This window comes from Halichoeres trimaculatus, unplaced genomic scaffold (assembly GCF_033239565.1).
Source record: "Halichoeres trimaculatus isolate MK-OKI-2021-1 unplaced genomic scaffold, fHalTri1.1 fHalTri1_scaffold_8, whole genome shotgun sequence".
NCBI classification, from domain to species: domain Eukaryota; kingdom Metazoa; phylum Chordata; class Actinopteri; order Labriformes; family Labridae; genus Halichoeres; species Halichoeres trimaculatus.
In genome coordinates this window covers 24,843,423-24,868,070 of record NW_027437186.1, presented here as the reverse complement: position 1 = coordinate 24,868,070, position 24,648 = coordinate 24,843,423, and the positions used below count along the sequence as shown (strand labels likewise).

At 40.0% G+C, this 24,648-nt stretch overlaps 1 protein-coding gene across 1 annotated transcript in view; it reads right to left on the bottom strand.

Annotated features, from left to right (window-relative positions):
* Positions 1–2,241: 2,241 nt before the first annotated feature.
* The window catches only part of LOC141794772 (VPS10 domain-containing receptor SorCS1-like), a 70,102-nt gene continuing 47,695 nt past the window's right edge, over positions 2,242–24,648 (bottom strand). The window contains exons 18-27 of the mRNA XM_074675271.1: positions 24,129–24,300; positions 23,682–23,868; positions 21,324–21,457; positions 21,099–21,222; positions 19,063–19,175; positions 15,032–15,166; positions 10,798–10,897; positions 10,252–10,360; positions 7,937–8,091; positions 2,242–3,034 (exon numbers count right to left, since the gene is read on the bottom strand). Coding sequence (XP_074531372.1) covers positions 2,976–3,034; positions 7,937–8,091; positions 10,252–10,360; positions 10,798–10,897; positions 15,032–15,166; positions 19,063–19,175; positions 21,099–21,222; positions 21,324–21,457; positions 23,682–23,868; positions 24,129–24,300 — 1,288 coding nt within the window. The 3' untranslated portion in view covers positions 2,242–2,975. The remainder of the gene's footprint in view (positions 3,035–7,936; positions 8,092–10,251; positions 10,361–10,797; positions 10,898–15,031; positions 15,167–19,062; positions 19,176–21,098; positions 21,223–21,323; positions 21,458–23,681; positions 23,869–24,128; positions 24,301–24,648) is intronic.

The following is a 24,648-nucleotide window of genomic DNA, read 5'->3' as shown; positions in this document are numbered from 1 at the left end:
GAGGAAAATCTCTCAAGAGGATGATGAGATTTCATCACCAAGAATGGCCCAGACAGTGTAGCCAAAACAGTGTCTCCTGCTCAGTCTATCACCAGCAAGACAGCATAAAAGCTGTGAGCATTAAAATGACAAACAGCAAGGTTGGAGGACAGGACTGTACGGCTGATTGGCTGAAACAACTCTTCAAATACAAATCTGTGGCATCAGTGCCCTTGTTCCTCTGTTTTGCATTTTGTTTGCCACTTCAACAGCTCCATATCGCACACCAATCTTCATCACTCCAGCAGCCATCAACGCCCCGAGAGTCTTATTCTCGCTCCTGCTCTCAGTCTGAATTAACACCAAGGCCTTTCTCTAACTGCCCTGGGATGTTCAGCAGCGCACAATCAAATTGAACGGTGACAATCACTAATGGATGATTCGCTGCAGCCAGACACCGTAATGTAGCACTCAATGAAAGGAAACATGCTCATCAATTTCACACTGTGGCTAACACAATATTGCTGTGGGTTATTGTTGTGGGACATTTTTCATTCAAGGTGCTGCCCAGACTGGGAAAATCTTCCCTGATTGTGTGTGTGCGTGTGTTGATTTTCTGGAGAGGGGGGTAATTAATTTGTTGCTCAGTGGGAGAGCCAAGAAACCAGCCCATTAGAATCACTCCAGGCTACTTCTCATTGTCCTGCCACTGGGCCCCTATTGTATCATGCAAATAGCTGTAGTGAAACTTCCAGCATGCTAAGCTAAACTTGTTAGAGAGGAAGCGGAAAAAAAACTAATTTGACAAAGTGAGAATACCTGTCGATCAAATCTCCCTATTTGAGTCGGACTAGTATAATTTTTCCACTTTGTAGAGTGTGTTGATTGACTAAATCAATCCAAGCAAAAGGAAAAGCTGCATTCAAAAACATCGATTTTAACAAAGAGAAGAAATAAGCTGTTTTTGATTTTGGAAATGAGTTTTAACAACCAGCCACGCAGCGTTTATGTTGTGTTTCTGCTTTATTCTGCAACCATGGTTACCTCTGCAAGATCAAATGAGAGACACAGAAACAACCCACTGAATAATCACGTCACTTGTAATGAATGAGTTCCCTAGTTTCTGAGAAACCAAAGAAGTACCAAAGCTCACGTTTCTAACATTTCTTTTTTTCCCTAATAAAGACATATTCAAGTATCTTAAAAGAGGAAAAAAATACATCATGCAAATATGTTCACAATCGTATTCACAGGTTGGATATTGGGACTTAACAGAAACTTTGTTAAATATATAACAAGCACAAACTGAAACTCCTCCGATGTCTGGTGCAGAGAGAGAAAGACAGCGTTCACCTGATGACGAGAGCGAGTTTATTTATGCTGCAGGCTCGATCGCAGGACTGGAAGGGAAGAAGTATGGAGAAGCCTCTAGTCAATTTGTCTTTCTGACATATGATGCTGACAACACTTAAAAAGAAAAGTTTGATGAAGAAGAACTTCAGTACTTATCCCAAAGAGACAGCAGCTGACCAAAGCTCTGCGCGTAGGCTGAGCCTTGTTGACAGCAGATACGTCTTCTCTATCTCCGTGTCCCTCGCAGCCAAGGAGATGAACAAATCCGCAGCCTTTTGTCCGCCGAGTCCTTGGGGGCAAACCTCGAACAGACTGCAGGATCCTCTGCATCGCTGTAAACTCAGGGAATGCTGTGTGGAGATGCTGGTGTCATCGTGGCGGGTAAACAGTCCAGAATGAATAAAAAAAATAAACACAAGGATGTTTTTCTGACCTAAAAACAAGGGTATCAAACAAAATGTGGTGTAGTTCAGAGTTTTTGTACTTTCCTCTTTCACAGTGAGATCAGCTGGATGTAAACAAAACATGAGAAACCTTTTCAAAGAAAGAGTATTTTAAAATTTTGATGCTAACTAAAGAGGAAACAGGCTGATAAATCTGAATAGTCAATTAAAATGTTTTCTGACCACTTGTTACTGCATTACAAAGTCTTCTCATTTAACGCTGGAAAATTTCAGAACAAGAGAATCAAGCTCACTTTGTAGAAACCAGAATGTACAACAAATGCTCCCACCACCACCAAAAAAAGAATAAATAAATAGATATGATGCAAAAGTTGGAAAAATGTTCCTCCTTTAACAGTCTGATAGACAGTTGCTAAAAATCAAAAACAAAGGATCACTGTGGCAGCAACAATCCATAAGCACAGTTAAGCATTTTTAAGCTCTAAGAATGAGAGTTTTTAAGGTATCAACACTCATAAAGTTCATTCCAAAGTCACACAACAGACTAATGTCAGTCTGTATCATCTGGATATACCTCCACAGTACATCCACTTTCATTTTCTGTTCTTATTTTGGTACGACATGTATAAGATTTTGAACGGCGGGTGTGATGGGATACACAGATCTGGGACTAGGAGCCCTCCCTCATCTCCTGGATATTGCAAGCTTTCATTTGATGCGAACGTGGTGATAAGATTTACTGATTGTACAGAGCTTAATGAATCTGCTTCCCTCACTGTCTTGCTCAGATAAGCTGTTTCCACAGAGTTAAACAAAGTAAACTTCACAAACACAGGCCCAAAGAACAGAAACAGGAGCATATTTAGAGATAATATCGTACATTATGTCTATTTCTGCTGCTTGATATGTTCATATTTGAGCAGAAGCAGCTGTAACCAGCTGAGACAAATAACTTTGACGTCCTCCATTATGGATGTACATTATTTACATAAAAAGATCAATGTCCTTGCAAAAATACAAGTATTTTCAGTCAAAAAGTGTTCCTTTTTTTCTCCAAGAAGCGAGTAGAAATCTGTACAGTCTCCTCAGAGGGATTAGGCAGCACAGTGTGAACTGGTCCATCCATGCATGGGTAGCAAAACACTCGAGACCATTCATTGTGACCGTGGTTTCATAGCTTGCTGGAAGTAACTGCCAAAGAAGATGTATTGCTTTCGAGTCGGTCATAGACTCCCAACATTAAAACACATGGGGCGCTTCATCAGAGAGCTTGATGTCTGTGTGAGATGGCAGGTAGCCTGGCAAGGGAGAAGAAAGGAAACAGACAGAGGGGAAATTTTATGTTGCTATTTGCATACGGAGGTTTTTTTTGCAGGCAAACACATTTATCTGGGATGGGTCGATTGTTTAGCCACGGTTGGAGGTAAATCAACCGGAACCTCATAGATATTTCTTGATGAAAATGCTTTCACCACTCCGCTACTTTCCTCATGCACTAATTATTTTATTGGGTCAAATAATTCACCTCGACATTCTCATCACTTTGGCTGGCACTTGATTGTGCTTCACTTACCTTTGAATACTAATACCTTGCTGTGTGGAACCCAGGAAGGCAAATGGATAAATATACAACGCATAATAACAACTGTATCCTGGCAACTCGTCTGATAATGCACAGGGAGCAAGAGCAGCAGGGGCACTTAAAACAAAGCGAGGATGTGGTATCTCTTCCCTGTCAGTGAGCCTCTTCTCTAGTTTTTATTGGACTGAATTAATCTGATATACGGTCCTAAAGGGACAGTTCGTACAATCATAAAAGTAAAAGCTAACATTAGTGATGCAGAACTTAAGTACTGATATTGTGAGGCATCCATTTCTGGGAATTCTGTCAAAACAAAATCCAAAATCTAATCACAGAAATGGATTTAAAATATTCCACAATGTTCTGGTTAGAGGTATGGCCACATTAGCCTTCTGTTCAGTCAAGCTGCCCTCCATAAGAGGATGCGTTGACACAGTTTTGTCGGGTAATGAGCCTTTTCAGAGCAATCAGCAAACTGTGGTTGTTTTTGAGAGCCGTGCTGCTGTTAGTTGTCTTTTAGATAGAACAAAGTAAGTGGAAAATCTAGTGAGCTAGTTTTTATTTACATGTCATCAAACATCCAGCCAAGAAGCAACTTTACACCGGGATCAGCATCTGGATCAGCTTTCAGATAATAAACATTAAGGTGCAAAACTTCAAACGAGTTGTGCAGCACAGAGTAGAAAAAGACATGAAATGCTCAAGGCTAAAAGTTTACCCTGGTTACAGGGTTTGCTTCTCTCATCCCCCAGCTTTCCTCCAAGTTTTTGGCTAACCTAAATGTTTATTATGAGAAAAGCCAACCCATTCTGCTGGACTAATTAACAAGAAAAATGACTACATTGCGAAGCACAGTCCAGCAGTGTGTTTCTGCAAATTAGTGAAGAAAAGTTCCCCAAAAGTAAACTCTACCCCAAGAGTCTGCCAGAGCTGGCAGGAGATCGCAACAAACGAGGTAGAGCATCTATGCATTAATTATATTTACCGGAGAACAGACTTCATTTGAATGTAAAGAAGTGATGGAGGTGTAATGTGAACATTTCCTAAACTTCTGTTCCAAAAGGTGTAACATATAACATTTTAGCTTCAAGTTTTCTACAAACAACTTATTTGGCAATTGTTTTCCTATTCTATTGGGCAGATTTCATTTTGTCTGCTTCTGTGCAAACCATGGACAGCGCCTCCATCTCTTCCTGTTGAAAGCCGTGAAGCCAAAATTCTGCTGCAGTGGGAACTGGCTTTTTGCACCAGCAGGACCCCCTTCTGCTAACCAAAATGCACACCTGACCTATCGATGAAACTGTAAATATAACCACAGTCCAAATCAGAATCTTGTGTTGATTAGAAGCAGACCTTTCTAGATACGGAAAGTTCAACAACTCTTGTTTGGACATTTTCTTTTCTCATGAAGTCACGTCACCTCCTTTGAAATCAAATGACTTATAAATCGGAACTTCTATAAAATACGAACAAATATTTCTGCTTCATGCTAAGAACAAACTACTTTAACAAAAGATTTTTTGTGAAGTTTTTCTGATGTGTTTGATGCTTTTTTTAGTTTGATTCATGTTGCAACTACAAAACATGAAGGAAGCCTGCATTGTGAAGCTGTGTTACGACCCGTCACAAGGAAAAGCTCTGAAAGTGTTGTCTTCACTTGGAGCAGCTGTTGTGCTGTCCATGGTTTTATTTAGTCTCTTTTCTAAATCTGCAACTTAAAAGGGACATATGCTTGTTTCTCCTTTTCACTATGCCAGACGAGGATGCCTGTAAAGCATTTCTGCCCTCAGTACAAGTCATTTAGTTCCTTCATTGCCCCACAATAGCGTTCTCAATATCCTCATTTTAGGCCATTCTGAAGATCTCGTTGAAACGCTCCGTTTCCAGAATGACCTCCAGTAACCTCGCAACGGCACAGCCCTTTGTGCTCTGATTGGTCAGTTCTATCAGAGAGGCGGAGGGGGTAGAGTCAGGGGGGCGGTTTTTACAGCATGGCAGTATTTACAAAATCGCCACATTGAATGGACCTTACCGAGCGGGTTTGCTGTTTGCCAAAACTTCACCGTAAGGCATTGATAGGGTTAATAAAATGGCAGAGTGTAGGATACGTCCTTTTGTATTGGACCCGAGTCAGACCTGGACTGTTCTGCAGCTCAGGAGGAAGAAAATCCACCTCGACACAGAACATCTCAGGACGCTTCAGTGTGGTGAGTCAAACCAGTACGGTAACATGTATAGTTTATAGGTTTATAATCGGCTCTTGGTGGGTGTATCCCTTGGTGGCGGTTGTGTGACTAACTGACATCACAGAGGAGGAGCTGCTTTATCAGATTACTCCAATAAAAACAGAGGATCCTCGTGTCGTCATGAAGGTCGAAATCTTGCGACCAAATGGCAATGACCTATTTTCAGAGGCATCAAATCTTGTTCTAGGATATCAGAAAAAATACGATATCTCATTTTTTGAAAATTCAGGGGGTGAAAGATCTTGTTTTCAAATTTACTATATTATATGTAAGTATTAAATCAGGGATCAGCATGATATGTCCCCTTTAAAGGATGTGTGACCCAAACGTGTAGATTACAGGAATGTAAAAGAAGCAGAAATGAGGGTAAATGCTAGTGTTTGAGAGTGAAAAGGCTCCCTGAGAAGATGTTTAAACAGTGAAATATCACTCCCCTACTTTCATACGTCTGCTGGCTTGTTTTATTGAAAGGATAAAGTGACTGTAAGTATGGTTTTCTTATCTGTAAAAGCAGTTAATAAGTGATGAAAGTCATTTAATTCAGCACTTCCTCATACATCACAAAAATACATTTTTTATGTTGTTCTCACTGGAAAAAACTTGACAGCGGAAGATTCATTCTGAGGCGATTTCCACTATTACACAGATATTATTGGAAGAATAAAAATAATAATAATGATAATAATAATTCTTTAATAATAGAGCACAGAAAAGGTGCTGTTGAATATCTCTGTCCGCTCCATTAGCACTGCATGCCAGTGGGTGGAGATAATGCACAATCAGTCAAAGAAGATTGTTGTGCACATGCTCATTGAGCCTCTCCTTAAGTAAATGTCACATGGCACTTGTTTCTTCAAACTTTGTAGAGTGGTGAATTAAAAACTACCGAGTTTGATGTATATATGTATTCACCCGTGCAGGGGTGCAATGATGGACAGAAAGGTGTCCTTGTTAGTATGTAATTAAATTTTCAGTATCAATCAGTCATTAAGGGCTGCATGGTGGCGCAACGGTTAGAGCTGCATCCTTGCAGCAAAAGGTCACTGGTTCGATTCCCAGCTTGGCCGATGGGCCTTTCTGTGTGGAGCTTGCATGTTCTCCCCGTGCATGCTTGGGTTCTCTCGGGCCCTCTGGCTTTCTCCCACTGTTCATCATATTGATTGACCATTGACCATTCTTGCCCATAGGTGTGAGAGTGTGCGTGAATGGTTGTCTGTCTGTCTGTGTCAGCCCTGTGATCGACTGGCGACCAGTCCAGGGTGTACCCCGCCTCTCGCCCAATGACAGCTGGGATAGGCTCCAGCCACCCGCAACCCTGAACAGGATAAGCGGTTAAGAAAATGAATGAATGAATGAATGAATTAGTCATTAATTAGGGGCCCACCATCTTGGCACATGCTCAATAAGTACAAAAAACCATAATTGAGATAATGACATCTCTGTTTCCAAAACTTAGGTTTAGGCTGTCCTTATCACTACACATAATACAGAGCTTTTAATAATCTCCACCTTGGAAGGTGTTTTATCAAAGCTCTACGGTGGGTGATCTAGAACAGAGGTAATACAGGGACATAACACACAGAGAGAAAAAATCAAAATGAGCCGTGTACATGGGGACTGGGCCTAAGCTTCACTTTGAGTACTACCCAAATTCATAGAATGCAAGTCTGTGTATTTGAAAAATGTCAACTAGGTTAGCCTGAATTCTGAAGTATGAGTTGAAGCTCACTTTTTCTAACTAACGGCTAAGAAATACATCACATTAGTTCGAACCATGATAGCATATTTCGCCTGTGAGCAACAAGCAGTGTACAAATATATGATAAAGATTTTCAGTGTAAAAAACTATGAAGCTACATAAGGTATCAATGTTTGTGTATTATGGTTAAATTCTTCATACAGCTTAAAGAGCAAGCTAGCTAAGTCATAACTCAGACCTGTTTGCATTGATAAAGTCATTAAACAGGAAGTGCTTTGGTGTGTTGTACACAGTGCACACTGTTTGACTTTTATATCGTAAAAGGGTTTAAAAAATAAAAGTATGACCGGTCAGAACCAGTGAATGCAGTTAACTGTGAAGGTTTTAGAAAGGCTCCTTTCTACTTTTCTGTCTAAACCTATGAGTAGATTAAGGATTACAAATGGATAAGTAATTCTATCATCATTTTGAGCAGTATACAAGCATTCTGTTTCTCCTTTCTGTGCTTTAAAAACGGATACACTGATTGTGCGATTACCCTGGCAGAATAGAGGAGCACATCAAGAACAGATTTTCATTGTCAAACAAAAGAGTCTGAAAATAGCTGTGAATGAACTCTGTTTGCTTGAGGTATAACAACCGTATCCTAGAGGAAGAGTGGACATGTTAATACCTCGGCTTTTGGAGTCCAGCTGTACATCCACATGATCCAGCGAGGTCAGCTTGTCCCCCTCAGGATTTGGGACCGCAATCGAGGTCACCGTCGGGATGACCTCCTGTTCTTTGTCGGGCTGTTCTGCTGTGTATGTGTTGATGCCGGGAATCTTCCTGGAGGCCGAATCAAGAAGACAGAAAAAAGTAAAGCCGAAGGGAAAAAAAAGTGTGTGGGGGGGTTAAAAACGGCAAGTTAATGGAAAGCTGCCATCAGGTCTGTTTCACTAATGCTTCCACTATGCATAATGTGTCTCACTATTTTTAACTGTTAAATATAGTAGAGGATTGCTTGAAAGCTGAAAACTAGGGCATTTTGCGTTCCACTGGGCATTGCTCTCTCACTTTCATATTGTTCACCTCAGTTTTCAATCAATTTTTCATCCCCTTCAGATGCACCCGCAATTCTGCTTAAAACTAACATCTTGCATTTCTAATTTCAGATCCTCCCCTTGTGGTTCCGTGCAGCAGCTGCTGCTGTGACATTTGAGGCAGCTTTAGGAACCAAACTTGATTTCTTAATGTAGTAATTATATCCTGGAAGTTGGAGTTAAGCTATGTTGGACTTTATAATGAGTGAAATTTAGCAAACAGCACAGAAAGCAAGCCACCCCCCTGTGATTGACATGGGATTACCTGCAGCACAGGATGCTATTTACTGTATGTCCCTCACTGTATAATATATGTTGTCTCAGGACTTATCACCTCAACCTTTCCTGCCATTCTGCAGAGTATGCCTCACCTTGGATGGCTGTGTTTAGCATTTCCAAAAGGTCAAGCCTCGCATTGTCAGATAGATGAATATTGATAACTGCAGGACTCTGACACCCATTCAGCTCTGTGGGAGAATTGATTAGACTGTCATTCCCTGTAATATTCTGCAGATTGAGACAGAGGGGAATTGTTTTATTCCTCCAGCTATTATTGTGTCCCCAGTGTCCATAACTGAGGGATAAATGGAGGCTGGATTCCAGTGGAAAGTTTGAAGAGTTCAGGAGTGAGGTGCTCGTCTGCACATAATGGGGCCAGCTCTAAACAGGCTGTTATACAACAAAAACCCATTTAAATGAAACAGGGATAACAATTATATCATCGAGGGGATCTGCAACAATGTGAGTATGAAAATGAGAAGATTCATTTTTGAACATTTTTTCAAACAGTATTCTTTTGTCTCAGATGTACCTGGATTTTGTGTTCAAATACTCCAGTCCAGGACTTGGACTTGAGCCTAATTCATAACTTTTGGGATGACTCTGACTTCTTTTATTTATACATAAACACTGCTGTTTCAAAGGCTGTCATGTTTTACATTTGGAGCAAGGACTGGCCTCTGTGTTCACCTGGATATGAATTCACATGTCGTCTCATTGAACAGTTCCTGTCAGGATGCCCAAATACATGTCACATTTAATGTGTGTTGCCTTCAAAAATTCAAAAGAAAAATCAAGCAAGAGCAGTGCAGCATGTTCCATTTGCAAAAGACCCATCAAGAAAATAATGTCAACCTCAAACGTTCAGGGGTATCTGTACAGGATGAACCCAGGAAAGTAAGTGGGATGCTGGAGTTTGCTTTCTTACACTCCTGACAACATCTCTGTTAGCCAGCGAATGGTAAGGTTCATAGTTTGTTACTCAACCCCTGGGTCAAAGATGTTTGGTTGGTTAATATTTGGATTATCCTGACTATTTATGAACCTTTAAGTTCATTCATGCAGGACAGAGAAGTCACATCTGCAGCCATTATCAGCTAATAGGCTGATTTTTGAACAACAAGGTAGTGTATTTAAACACACCCACTCATTGATCCCTGCACATTGCTGCTGGCGAATTGTTTGCTTCCTCTGATCGAGTCCATATGCATGTTTTTAGCCTTGCAAGAAAAGTGCATTGCACTTCCCAGACAGCCAAAGCAGGCTGCTTGATCAGTCAAGGGAGCAACAAGCATGTTGTTTTACCATTTGGCAGTAACGGGTTAAAATCTATGACGAGAGTGTTCCTGACTGAATTGAGTTTACTGGATGCCTGTAGTGATCCCATCACAGCAGAAACAGTGTGTCCCTCTCCATTAAAAGGGATGTGGTGGTTTAAGTTGATATGGTAAATCTGTAGACATGTTGACAGGATCAGTCAATAGTTTCGAGCTAAACGGTATGATGAATAATAAATGAATAATGACTCAACTTAGGCTTAGACTTGAGTATCAGAGACTAATATTCAAGGTTTAGTGACTTGACTACAACACTGCCTTTGTAATACATTATATCTACTGCACTGTACCTTTTGAATTTGTATATCGCAAAGACAACCAAACCCATCAGCACGACTGACACCAGCATGATGACTGCGGTGCCACTGTGGCTGCTATCGCTGCTGTCCACAAGAGGAGCTTTGAAGGAGAAAGAAGAATAGAGAAACAGACACACATGAAAACTAAATAAGGACAAATGTGTTTTTTTCAGTTCTGCAATAATACAAGTTGTGTTACAATCATATTAAACGAAAACTGAGAATAACTGCTGGGTCATTTTAATGCAACTACTCAAGACAATAATGGGGAAAGCCAAAGTCTAATCAGGGTTTTATGGTTTGTTTTACTTGATCTGGGATAATCTAGTCACTTTAAGGCTTTAAGGATCACTCTCCAGGGAGTCCTGAGCACATACACATACACAAAAAAAACATTTAAAAGCTTTCATGCTTTTCTTCCCACTCATTAGACATCATCACCTCCAAACTTAGACACATCCTTCTCCTAAAAGTGGATTCACTGGAACACCATTTGTCCAGGTAGGTGTGTGTGTGTGACAGAAGCTGCAGACTCACCTGGAGACAGTTGCGTGGCGTACACATTCACCAGCACCCCTGGCTTGAGTGTGAACTGGATGAGGTCTTGGTTCAAAGCACTTAGCAGAACCTGAGAAAGCTATGAGGAGGAGTGACAGAGCAGACGGGGACTGTTAGCGGTGGCTGCACAGCAATATTCCATAGTCATCAATATTTTAGCCCAAGTCATTTCATACCGCAGCCTGAATTATGAATCAGAATTTTTGCTTCCGTCTAAAGAGGAGCAAATGCTGATATGACATGGAAAACCAAACCTGCTGCTTCAAAACCCAGGCTGCTTTTAAAGAGCAATGGGAACCACATGAGAAGAAGAGGCAGCCTGCATCTTGTGGGCCAGTGGCATTTAAAATAAAGCTTTAGCTTTTTCTATCAAAAAAAGACACTTTTCCTTCTCATCTCTTTCATTTCCGGTGTGCTTTTTATTAAAGAAGAGATTTAAAGTTCACTTAAGCCAAGCTTTTGGAAATCAAACTATGTACCAAAATCATAAAATTACTGTTTTGAATTTTTTCCCTTAAGTTCCCCTGCTTTTCACACCTAGATGAAGCAGTCATTTAACAAGAGACCAAAATGCCTTCCCAGAGCCCATTTGAGTCCTTAGCCATGCCTCACTAATTCCATCTCGCTCTTTCTAAAATCTTTCCATTGGTTAAAATTAGACTGCTCTACACAGTATGAATAATTACTTTTTGTTCTAGTGGCATATCAGGGTCAGTAAATCTATTACACATTTTAATAAGCTGCTTCACACATACACTCAGCACATGCATGTGTGTCTTTGTGTGTCTGCGTGTGTGTGTGTGGGCAGACGCTGGCTTAATGCAGCCATGCTGCAAGTCATTCACTGGAGATGAGAACAGTGAACTGAAGATTTATTACCCTATTGTCTGTGAGGTTCTGCCAGGTAATCAGACAGGCTTTAGATAAATACATCTCTTTAATTCCCAATCCAGGCCGCATGCCCCAGTTTGCCTCCTTTCTCCATGGTGCCAATTATATGATGCATCAATGTAATTAAATACCTATTAACTAAGTTCAAGACTGACTGCAAGCCAGCAAAATGATGTTTACTTGTGATACATTGTGGCCCTATCCGTTATGATGAATAAATGAGATTGTTTAGCCAGAGGTTTGAAAAGTAGCTCTGTGTTGTTGTTTTTTTCTGAGCGCTTTCTTTAAAGCTATAAAAGATAAGGAGTCTTGTTTCGCTGCAGGAAATGGAGCACCAGAGTAGAAGGTTTATGACCGACTGTTAACTTCTTAAAGGTGGCATGGAGTCCATAACATGAGATGCTCTGTGAATATTATTTCTCTGATGTGTGCCATTTGAAGGCTTTTACATGGGAAGACATTGCCCTCTAGTGTTAATTTTATGCATTACTCTTCAGGGAGCAAAACATGAAGAACAAGGTGCTGAACACTGTAAAGACATTAATTCCATTGCTTAAATTCTGTGTGATAAATTCAACTGATGTTTTGTTTGTTGGGATAAATACAATCTAAGTTTGTAAAGTTGTATTAAACTTTCATAAAGCTTTGATGAAAGCTTAAAAATCCCTGTTTGCAGTTTCTTGACTGAATGATTCCATGGGGAACCAACAGTCTCTCATCCTGTGATCTAGAAACTAAATTAAATCAATATTTTATATCCCTCTATGAGATAATGTGGCTTCTATGTTTCTGTATGCTAATGACAGAGGAGCTACTGAACACATGTCCCTTCCATCACTTAATAACCCACACCAGAGTTGCATCTTTTATCCCAATTACTACAAAAAAATGTCCTCTCCTCATTACTGCTGACCTTTTCAGGAGAATAACATAGTGTTTCTCCAGCCTACCCTGCAGCCTGTGGTGTCCATTCATTTCACTGCTGTATGAAAATACATTCGCACTGACGTTAAACTTGGCCGATTTGAGTAATCCATCACCATGAGCATCATGTCTGCATTCATTTTTGTCAAAGCGACCCTTACTGTTGCATGGCAATGAAGTACAATCCAGCCTTAAACTTTATTACCATGCAACAATAATGTAACTTTGACAAAAATAAACACAGGCATAATGCTCATTGTGATGTATCGCCACACCAAAACAGTTTAAAGTCTCTGCAAGTTGATTTTCATATGGAAATGGAATTCATGGAAGCCAATAGCTGGGAAAGGAGAGGTTATAAATTCCACTAGATTATAAACATCACCACAGAAGATGAAAAAAAAAAAAAAAGTTAAGTGGTTAAATCAAGTATTTATTCTGTGTATCTTGATTTAAGGCTGGACACTCAAAGAGACAACTAGAAAAATTGAACTTTAAAAAAATAAGGTAGGTGAAACATCTTCAAGTCACATGACTCTAAAACTTGACTCAACAATCGGTTTTAATCTAGAAATATGAGGGGGGAAAAAAAAATCTAACTTGACAAAGTAAGACTGCAGTAAAATGAAATGGGAAATGGTCAATTTCAAAAAGTTTATTTTTTACAGAAGGAGCTTCTTAGATTTGTCTATCAACTGTTATACTGCAAAAGGATGATTCTAAAATGTTATTTAGAATCAAAGAGGGTAGAAAGAAAACTGTGAAATGAATTACAAGGGCTGTGACATTCAAACTGTATCTAAAACGTTAAAAATAACTGACGTTATGCTGATTAGATCTCACCTTTAACATCTGCTAGTTGAAAAACAATTGTCTGGTTCCACATAAACCATACAGAATCATAAGTCCAATGAGATGATCATTTTTGTCACATGTTTTTAAGTTAATAACCTCTATTAATGATTGTACTCACCATCAGTTGCCATTATCTGTCCTTTAACATCACCATTTGCAAATAATATATTTTTAATGACTTTTAGAGTTCAAGACATGACATATTTTTGTCAGAGTTACATTGAGAGTGATACTTGGTCACATGAGTGCACTTCACAAGACAGAGTTGAGGGGTATGCCATTGGGTTCATATATTACGTGCTCTAATTAACTAAGTTTGATTTTGTCATTTTTTTCTTTTTCAAGGTGTGTTTTCCTTTAAGTATTTTTGAGAGAACCTTAAAATTTAATAAAACTCTTTGGTGTTTGCATTGATTTGTAATTAAATAATCTCTGCTCATTGTGATGATGATGATGCTTTGCTAGCTAAAACACAGCTTCATCATCAATCTCCATGGTGTTTGAATGCTATCCTAAAGTAAGATGAATTGGTACTTTAGCTTTTTGCCACTAGGTGGCTAAAGGGACCTCATTTGCTTCTGCAAGTTAATAACCTGGGTATATTAGATTATTTTTCCTTTGTACACATTATGGCAGCATGTGTGTACTACATGTTAACATGTACAGATACAATAAAGCTGTCACCTTTCCAAGACCTCAGGGGTTTAGTAACCCCTGCCTTCCATTTGGCTTGAAATTACACTCCAATAATCATCTAATTAGATGGTTATTGAGTGAGCAATTAAAGTTGGCTTGACTATACATCAGACTCAAACAGTTCAAATCAGAGATAACTGAGAAAGATTGTTAAGATAAATGGTAACAGGCAGCTTTCCAAATGTTTCAGTTTTTAAACAAAGGGATTACTGGATTTATCCTTCAACTTTTCACTTTGGGGAGAGAATGAAGATAGGATGATGGAAATATCTGGAACGGGAGTCGCTATTCTATAACAGGGTGGGATTTTGGATGAACTCTTGGTGCTGGATAATTTTGGCTTGGAGCAAGGGAGCTATTACGCAAACTGCTGCAGGCAAAACCTCCAGTTCAGAACAAAAGAAGTGCTGTCTATGAAATAAATTGAAGAGAAAAGACAACAGTTTGAGAAATATGTACAGTACATCTTTTATTAAATGGACTTTATGCTGATAGATGTAACCTGGGGCACAGTAAAAGAAGAATCTGTTTGCCTGTGTCAGCCCACTGACTAAACTGAAAATACTTAAAACAATAAAATGCAACACAAGGCTTCACCTTCAGGTGAGAGAAATGTTTCAGCATTAAAAAATATGTCCTCTTAAAAACACAACAATAAAGCTTTAGCAAACAACCCAGCACTGTTGTATTTAAAGTAAAGGGCATATTCTCCAGGGATGTTCTCTCTAGAGACAGTCTCTGACTCCCTCAGCTTTCCTTTGTGCTGCTTTAATTATCATGAAAAGGAAAAAAAAAAAAGCACTGCGCATCTGCCAGGGCCCGTTAAAATGATTTGACAAGGCCATACCTGATCCAGGTGCGCCCACTTTTCATCCATGGCTCCATGTCTTGCTCTCTTCTCAGGCACGATAAAAATCTCTGCTGAGGTTGGCACACCTGGAAACACAGTGACCAGGAGCTGATCCTCACTGATACCCGTGACCTTTAACACAAAACAACAACAGCTCATTAAAAAGGTTATTAAGTCCACACTTGTTCAAAGTGATCCTGTGAGTAGGATTCTGAGTTGTACGCTTTAATGAGTAAATTTTGTTGCCTTTCTGCTTCATATTTCATTAGCCTCAGCAGCAGTCACTGTCAGGAAGTAATGCGTGGATACACTGAAACATGCAAGTTCAATTTGACAGTCTTTGGTAAAGGCCAAGGCTTTTAGCGCAGCAGTGCCGTAACCAGAGGTCTCTTGTCAGTTTTCTGGTGTAAACTGAGGTAATATCTGACAAGATAGAAGGTCAAAGTGAATGTTTCATACTGAGGGTTACCGTAGGATATATATAGAGCTCCGTATCCAGGTCTTTTACATAACCTGGTGTAGCTGAGTAAATATTTCATCTTAAAATATTATGCCCTTTAATTCTGGTGAGGATCCTCGAAATCTGTGCGCTCTATTCTCAGCCATAAAAGTCAAAGCAGAAGGATCACTAACTATTCCTTGAACCTTCTGTGGAATACATGAGTGAATGTGTTATACAGAGCTCTTTTTTTTAATTCCCACACATTTTCTATTGTGTAATGAGCTTTTTTGTAAGAGTACACTATGTAAACTTGCGAGTACAAAATCCGCAAAACATGAACTGTACTGCCTTGTCCACAGTGGGATGCCAGAATCAACACAGGAGCTTTAAGTTTTTAATAGATGTTGTGTTATACACTCACTGGCCACTTTATTAGGCACACCCTTCCAACTGCATGTTATCAGCCAATCACATGGCAGCAACTCAGTGCATTCAGGAATGTAGACATGGCAAAGTTCAAACCGAGCCTCAGAATGGGGAAGAAAGGTGATTTTCGTGACTTTGAACGTGGCATGGTTGTTGGTGCCAGACAAGCTGGTCTGAGTGTTTCAGAAACTGCTGATCTACTGGGATTTTCACACACAGCCATCTCTAGGGTTTACAGATAATGGTCAAAAAAGAGAAAATATCCAGTGAGTGGCAGTTCTGTGGGCGTAAATGCCTTGTTGATGCCAGAGGTCAGAGGAGAATAACCAGACTAGTTCGAGCTGATAGAAAGGCAACAGTAACTCAAATAACCACTTGTTACAACCGAGGTCTGTAGAAGAGCATCTCTGAACGCACAACACGTCCAACCTTGAGGCAGATGGCCTACAGCAGCAGAAGACCACACCGGGTGCCACTCCTGTCAGCTAAGAACAGGAAACTGAGGCTACAATTCACACAAGCTCTCCAAAATTGGACAATAGAAGATTGGAAAAACTTTGCCTGGTCTGACATTCGGATAGTAGGGTTAGAATTTGGCATCAACAACATGAAAGCATGGATCCATCCTGCCTTGTACCAACGGTTCAGACTGCTGGTGATAGTGTAATGGTGTGAGGGATATTTTCTTGGCACACTTTGGGCCCCTTAGTACCAATTGAGCATTGTTTAAACACCACAGCCTACTTGAGTCTTGTTGCTGACCATATCCATCCCTTTATGAGCACAGTGTGCCCATCTTCTGATGGCTACTTCCAGCAGGATATCTCAGACTGATTCCTTCAACATGACAATGAGTTCCCTGTACTCAGATGGCCTCCACAGTCCCCAGATCTCAATCCAATAGAGCACCTTTGGGATGTGATGTTACGGGAGATTCTCATCATGGATGTTCAGCGGACAAAACTCCAGCAACTGCGTGATGCTATCAATATGGACCAAACTCTCTCAGGAATGTTTCCAGTACCTTGTTGAATATATGCCAGGAAGGATTAAGGCAGTTCTGAAGGCAAAAGGGGGTCCAACTCCGTACTAGCAAGGTGTACCTAATAAAGTGGCCAGTGAGTGTAAGTTTCTCTCAGTGTGTTTACAGCGGCCAAACAGATTGCCAGATAGGAACTGAGCAGTGACCTTCAATGTTTATGAAAAAAAATAAGCCAGTGAGGGAGTGCAGAAGACTCCAGTGTCCACAGGAGGATATTTTTAAGAAGATCTGTTCTGATAATATCAAGTTGTCAACATATCTCCTTGATTAGGGGTAAACTGAGCTAACAGACAGGCGATCGAAGGTTTAGTTGAGACAGTGTCTCTGTTTCAATGTGAAAGACGTAACCAATTTACAATTGATGTAACCAATGTTTGTCATAAGAAATCTGATTTTGTGCAAAAAACACTGTGAGTATGATTTTAGTGGGATAACACACTGTGAATATAAAATTTAAAGCAATTTTAACCAACTGACCCAGAAATAAAGAGTAAACATGCACACAGTAGAAGATACATTTGACATCCACATGAAATACTCTGAAAATGTCTTAACAAATTTCAGTAGTGGGTCTGAAGGAACATTTCACTCATTCATATTATTTTGTTATTTTTGGAAAGCGATTTTTTTCCCACATACTAGTGTTAATGCTTTCATCAGCAAACTTGGTAGCAGGAAGACTTCAATGACTGACACTTTCGAGACACATGCAGGATAAAGCTCAAAGAGTAAGAGGGGGAGGCTGCCACTGTCTGTGTTTTTGCTCCTGTTCCCTATTCAAAGAGTAACTGCAGATCATGATAACTGTTGTGGTTGACTCCTCAGCTTAGGTCTGCTACAAGACTGCTTTTTTTAACATCTGTACAGTATCTAAGAGGGAAAACTACTCATACTTGAGCACAGTTAGTCTCTCTTCACTGGAGGTTTTGGTCCTCTGGCGATGGCATTCAGCTCTTCAGAGTGCAAATGGCATCTGTCCCTTAATGGCCTTTAGTGTTTTGACAAGTTTAGTTCAAAGCTTGGACTGGTAATAATGATGTTGGGTGATGAGCCGTGTCAGCGTGTAGAGGTTAACAGCTAATTACACAGCAGGGGAGGTCAAAAACACTGCAAGAAGTGAAGTGCAGCACTCAGAGAAAAAGCATATACGCAGTTTAACCAAGAATCCAAATGTCAATGGCTCACTCAAGCAAGGTACAAAATAATCATCCAATTTTAGGCTTGGTTTTCCTCTTCAAACAAAAATCAGCAAAGCCTAGATTAGGGGATGGTTCTTCAGATTATTTTGCCAGATTCTCCTGAAGTGTGAGATGTGTTAGGAGTGACTTTTTACTCCCCCCACAATCTGCTTGGAAGACGCGAAAGGACCGCGTGGATTTGAGATTGTAAATATTAAACATGTTTAATATTTATGATCAGAATTCCAGTTGTTTGGGGGGAACGCTGAGGACAGCCAAGCACGCACACCGTGGATTGTCAAGTGGAACGAAAACACAGCCAATCGTGAAGCAAGCTGTCGAAAGGAGGCAGAAAAAATGTAACCATAGAGATATTAGTGAAGGTTACATTAAGTAAGATGGATGTCAGAAATAGAGAATCGCATGTTGGGTTCATTTTGCACAACACGTCCTGTAAAACATACTGCAATCAAATATGTGGAAATGTGAGTATTTTAAATGCTGTGTAGCAGATGTAAGAGCTTTTCCTCAGTGTCCCCCCTGTCTCTGTGCTAGCTTCAGGATGATAACTTTAGCTGCGGTTAGCCTGTTGTTTCAGCCTGTAATGTTACGGTAAACATGCGTTGCTGTTTTCTAAACATTGTGCACTCTGAACTCAGTAGATACGGTTACATGGCACCGCTCCTAGTGGAGGAGCGGGTCGGTATCAGCGGTGGCTCATTTACATATGAAGGTCACGCCCACTAAATCAGGCCATTCTGAACAGAGGGGCTATGAGAGCCTGGAGATACTGCTGTGCTTGATTTATTGGCTTTTTGGACCAAAACATTGTACTACCATTTCATTAAGATATCAATGATCCATATTAAACTGCAGACAAAGGAGCAAAATATGGGACCTTTAATTGTCATAAATCGAGCGCGCTCTTCATCATACTGACCTGAACCGCACAGCTCTTCACCACTCTGCCGATGTCCTCCCTCCACTCAGACAGCCCCGGGTTCATTTCATCCAGATTAGAAGAAAAGGCCAAAACCTGTGACCGAAAATAATCTGAAACATAGGAAGAACTCTGTATCAGACTTAATATTCCTTTTTCTGTTCAACAGGATAATCAGATTCTTCACACAGCTCTTTAAAGGCCATCTGCGAAGAGCACTTCATCAGAAAATATGGAGGCTTGGCTTGAATGGAAGTGTGTGATTGCCAAATTAAAATTGAGGAACATGACTGCACTTCTTTCTCTCTCATTGTTTGTAGATTTTCATTACGTTTTTGACTTCGGTTGATCATTTGAAAGAAGCAGCATCAAATATATTACCCTGGAAAAGATCTGCAGACTTAGTGGAAGATTTCTTTTCTATCTTGGTACTGTACGATGCAAAAGTGGTTTCTTGCATATATTTATATATTTCAGTCCTTGTAACATCATTTTCCACCATTATCTTCTGCTTAAATCTTAACTTTGTTCATTTCACACTCTGATATTGATTTTGCACTATAGGCAGCTATGAAATACATTGCTATTCAAGGGAGAGCAACTTTTTTTCCAGCTCTTTCATCTACATCAAAGAGAAGCTCAAATGATTCAAAGTGTATGTATTCTATATGAATTTAATGTCTTGAAATATTTAGAGAGAATTAAACAAAAAAAAGGGGATGTGAGAGTGTGACCAGACTTGATCACTCTCCAACACCCTGAACTAAGAGTATCATAATGTGGGCCTTTCTCTGGATGCTTTAATGTCTCTTAAACTCCATAATGAGCTAAGTGACCTTGGGCTTGCACCAGTTCCAAATAGTATAAGACTTGTCCATCTTCAGGACAAAGCAGAACAGAAACAGCAGCTTGCAAGGCAGCAGCAGAATCACCTGTCCTTAAAGAGGGGGTATTGTGCTATTTTTAGGTTTTATACTGTCCCTCTGGTACCCTCACTGTAGCTTTACATGACTTTCAGCTCCAAAAATCCCTGTTTTTCTCACACTGGATTTTTTAGAAAAAGCCATATTTCTGCATTTCTGCTTTTGAGCTGCTGTCTCTTTAAGGGTCCTGCTCCACAAATCCCCTTCCCTCTGATTGGCCAGCCCTCTGGAGGTCTGTCAAGGGCATCATTTTAGTCCTTGAGGCTTGCTCCCTTAAAGTGTAATGAACCAGTTAGAGGATCCTTATGCCATGACCTCATCATTCCAGCCAGTCTCGTGATGTTCCCTGAGGATCTTGTGCTACTTTTAGAAAGAACTGGTCTGAGTAGTTTACAAAAAGATTCAGAGATTTCTACAACAAATTGATATGTTAGCCTTTAAAAATTTACACATGTTCCAGCATTAGGTAGGTAAAATATCAGAACACATAATACTCCCTCTTTAAAAACATACCTCTTACCACAGAGTACACACTAATTAACTGCCAGACCCCCTGCTTTCTGATCAGATCACCATAACATTGGTTCAGGGGCTTATGACAAAAGAAATCCTGGTTTATCCTCCATTGCTGTTTATTTCCAGGTAGATTTGTTGTCACCTTAAAGAACTTGAGTCTTTAAATCAACCTGATGGACAGTGGGTGAAAAGAAAATCCAGATGCAATCTTGCGGTGTACAAACAAGCTGCCTGCTTAAAGAAACAATGTGAAGAAACACCTCTCACAGCAAAACTGCACTTTATCAGGTCGAAAATATTTTGGTGTTTAATCATTATCAGCATGAAAACAAAGCAACTCTACCCATTGATGTAGGCTACAAAGCTCCAGATAGAAAAACAAGTATGCAGATTGAGATTACGTTTATTTAGTTCCAAAGGGCTGATCACTGGAACGTGTTGGGGAATTCCAAGTACTGCCTCTGCTATCACTAAAAAGATCCATGTTCAATAACATTACTTGCATGACTTTTGATCCTGTCAGAGCCTGTTTAAGTGAAATCACATGGATTAAAAAGAGAACATACAAACAAAAAAAAAAAACAATGTTTAGCTCACCATAAACTGCGACAGTCATCTGATCCTGATGGACAGTATTTCCCACTGCAGCCTGAACAACAACTGTGTGACTCCCCTCTGTGGAGAAAGTGAAAGACATCGCTCCATCCAGGGTCACCACAGGCTGAAAAGACAGAGACAGAGAGGGATGCACTGTGATGTGTGAATCTATCAAGTCATTCAGTTAGGGGGCTGCATGGTGGAGAATAAGAAAGTAAGGCTTGCCTCTGTTTTGTTACCAAACCACCAGTAATAGGTGACTGTTCCCACGTTGTTTGGGTGTAGCACTGTCGTGAGGTTTACTGCTTTGTTCTTGACGACCACCGACGGGGCCAAGAGCTGAACCTGCTCGAGCTGACCTTTAGAGAAAAATCAAAAGCGCCACATATTCACATTTTGTAAAAAGAAATGGCCGAGAACTGCTGCAAATGATGCTCAAACTCCATCTGGAGCCACATATAGAGGTATATTTTTGGCCCAAGTGTGGCCGTCTAGCACACACTGAGCTTGTAAACACAGGAGTTGATCGCACTGCAGGAGCAGCTTGACAAGTATCTGTGGATGTTCTGAAAATGTCACATTTGGTTTCCATTATAATGAGCTCAATTGAAACTGACCACCGCTGATCTTCTCTGTCAATAAAGAGGAGACAAACGGCAGTCTCTGGGGCCAACACAGAGTGAGTCACTCTCAGAACTTAGCATGGGTCTAGCTTTAAAGAGCCAATTTGAAGAGGGAAGAAGAAATTTGTGAGCATATTTGTCAAAGGGTTTCACATTCTTGTTGTCTCTTTTGTCTCAAGCTGTTTGAGGAATAGGAGAGACATAATAGTGCATTATTATTTCCAGCACTTTAGTAAGCCTAAATTGAACTGTTTTGTTCCAAAAATCTAGAATAATCTGCTCAAGGTGACCAGATCAGCTGATTCAGAAATCTCTGGATCCTTCTCAAACATACCTTTCTTCTTCAATCGAACTATTTCATGAAAATTTGATTTATTTTAGAGTGGTGTTTAACAGTCTCGTGTGCTTCTCTACATTTTCATGTCTTAAGAATTACTTTGGCTTATCATTTCATGACCCGCCTGTTGGATTTCCCTGCTTTGATGAAGCACTTTGTCACTTGGACTTTGGACACAGATCTGGAAATTAAAAGAGAAGAAGACTGGTATCAAAAAATTTATTTAGCACTTTTGTCAAGTGTATCCCCTTTATTCTTTGTCTCATTTTCTCCACCAGAAAAAGTTACCACATCAGTCACCCAAGAAGACACATTTTCTCCACTTGAGGAGCAAGCTGGATGTAACTTTCTCTGTTTTTTTGTTCTGGAAGAGTGACTTGGATGGCACTTAAAAAGTGTTCTTTTGAGAATGAAGTTTTCTCCTTTAAAAGGTCAGCAAAGAGAATGCTATGATATTTTCTTTACTGGAAGGGTGCCTAAAAAGGAAAAAAACCTTTTTATTTCATGTTCCCATTAAAGTAGGAAACTTGTCAAGTTTCCTCCACAGCTGGGACACCTTAAGTACACCTGATCATATTTGCTCCTTCAAATGAGCGCCATAAAGAATGGCAGACTCTTTGTCCTCTTTTAAGTCTCTTTTAAAGACACATTTTTACAGATGTGCTTTTACTGGAGATTTTAGCTGAGCATGTTTTAATTGTTGAACTGCTGCTTGTAATCCGACAGTGTCACGGGCAGCTTCTTATATCCTTTATCTCTTGTTGTCTTAATTGTTTTACTCGTTTATTGCTTTTATTTTCAAGATGCTATTTCCTTCTTTTATGTGTTATTTATTCTTATTTATTGTCTTCTCTGCTGCTCCTCACACTTCTCTCTTTCTTCTCTCTGTTATTTCCTCTCTTAATTCTTTTAATGCCTATTTTTATTATGTAAAGCACTTTGTAACATTTGTTTTGAAAAGTGCTATATAAATAAAGTTTATAAAGTGTACTTACATGCACTGTGCATGAAGCCCACAACACAAGACCATTAAAGGCACCACCTGGGGACTACATAAGGTCATGTTAGTTTTGATAAAACAAATCAGAATATTTCCAAATTTTCGAAGCATAACTTCTGATGAAAAGTTTGTGGAAATTTTCCACCCCTTAGCAACCTTACTCTGAAGTTTTCTAAAGTTTTCCCGACTAAAAGGTCAGCCAAGAAGACACAAGGATTTTTTTCTTCACTGGAAGAACATCTTCAACGCACTTGTTTGCATTTTCTCCAAGGAGCGCATTTGATTGTTGTGTATCACTTATAAGGCTACTCTAAAGAGTACTTCTCCACTGGTAAGGAACACTGAAGAGTGGTTCACCACCGTTGCATCCACTGCACACACACATGGGGTAGCTGGTTCATCCTTTATTTAACAAAAGGGCATCCAAAGCAAGCACTGTGACATGTTTTCCTGTTACACCAAGTCCACTTCAGAATAAAAGGTTATACACAGTGATTACATAATGCAAAAGGACATCTGTTACCATTTCAAGGGATCAATGAAAGTTTTCTCATAGTAACCTTTTAAGATTCATTAAAAGGATGATCACAATTCTTTTTTTCAGGTGGACTGTTTGCACTTACAGGAGACGTGAAGGTAGAGTATCACCCTGTCAAAGCCCAGAGTGTTGGTTGCTGTTGCAGAAACTTGATAGATGCCAACTTTGCCATAGATATGCTTGATCCCGTCATCAATGGAGCTTATGTTTACATAAGATATGGAGGTCCCATCGCCAAAGTCCACTGTAATACTTGTGGTGGAGCTCAGACCCTTCAGAAAGGAAACAAAATACTGTCATTCATGCTGTAGCCTGAGATATTTGTCAGCATCCTAGATGACACATAGCAGCCTGCATTTGCAATAAGATCTGCAAAAAGGAGGTCATGTAGTAAACCGTGTCACTGCATATTTACTTGACGTGCTCCTGCCTCTGTGGTTCTGACAGGATCTTAATGTACAGAGGACACTGAAAAGAGGAAGTTACACTCTTTAACAGATTAAATGGTTACAGGCTTATGACAAGTCAGCACCTCCTCCAGGAAGACCAAGAAAGTGACGTTCCTTCCCAGTGTTGCCACCAGTGTCCCCTCACTGGTGAAGAGCTGGAGGCCCTTGGGTGCTTGGGTGGGACACTTTTGTCGTCTGGGGCTGTACTTCAGCAGCGGTCCCTCAGTGCAGTTGTTCGACAAAGCCTTGCGATATCTGGAATTCATAAAGAGCCCCAGAAGACATGGATGAGCACTGCGTGAGTGTAAAAGCAGACATAAAACAAATGAACACGCAGGGAGACATTCATAGAGGGTACAATAAAGTGTTTTTGTCTACATACTCCCACAGCTCTGTCAGTTCAATTAGTCTTTTATCAACACCAGACATCAGTTGAAAGTGGTCTCATTCGAACTGACTCAGAATTAAATGATATTTAACACCAACTATGGCATAAATGAATCCTATTATAATGTTTTTGTCATTCAAAATTAGCTGTACTTTTACTTTTAGCCTTACAAAGTGAAGATCTTTTTGTTTTTGGTGTTTCCACTACTAGTAGTT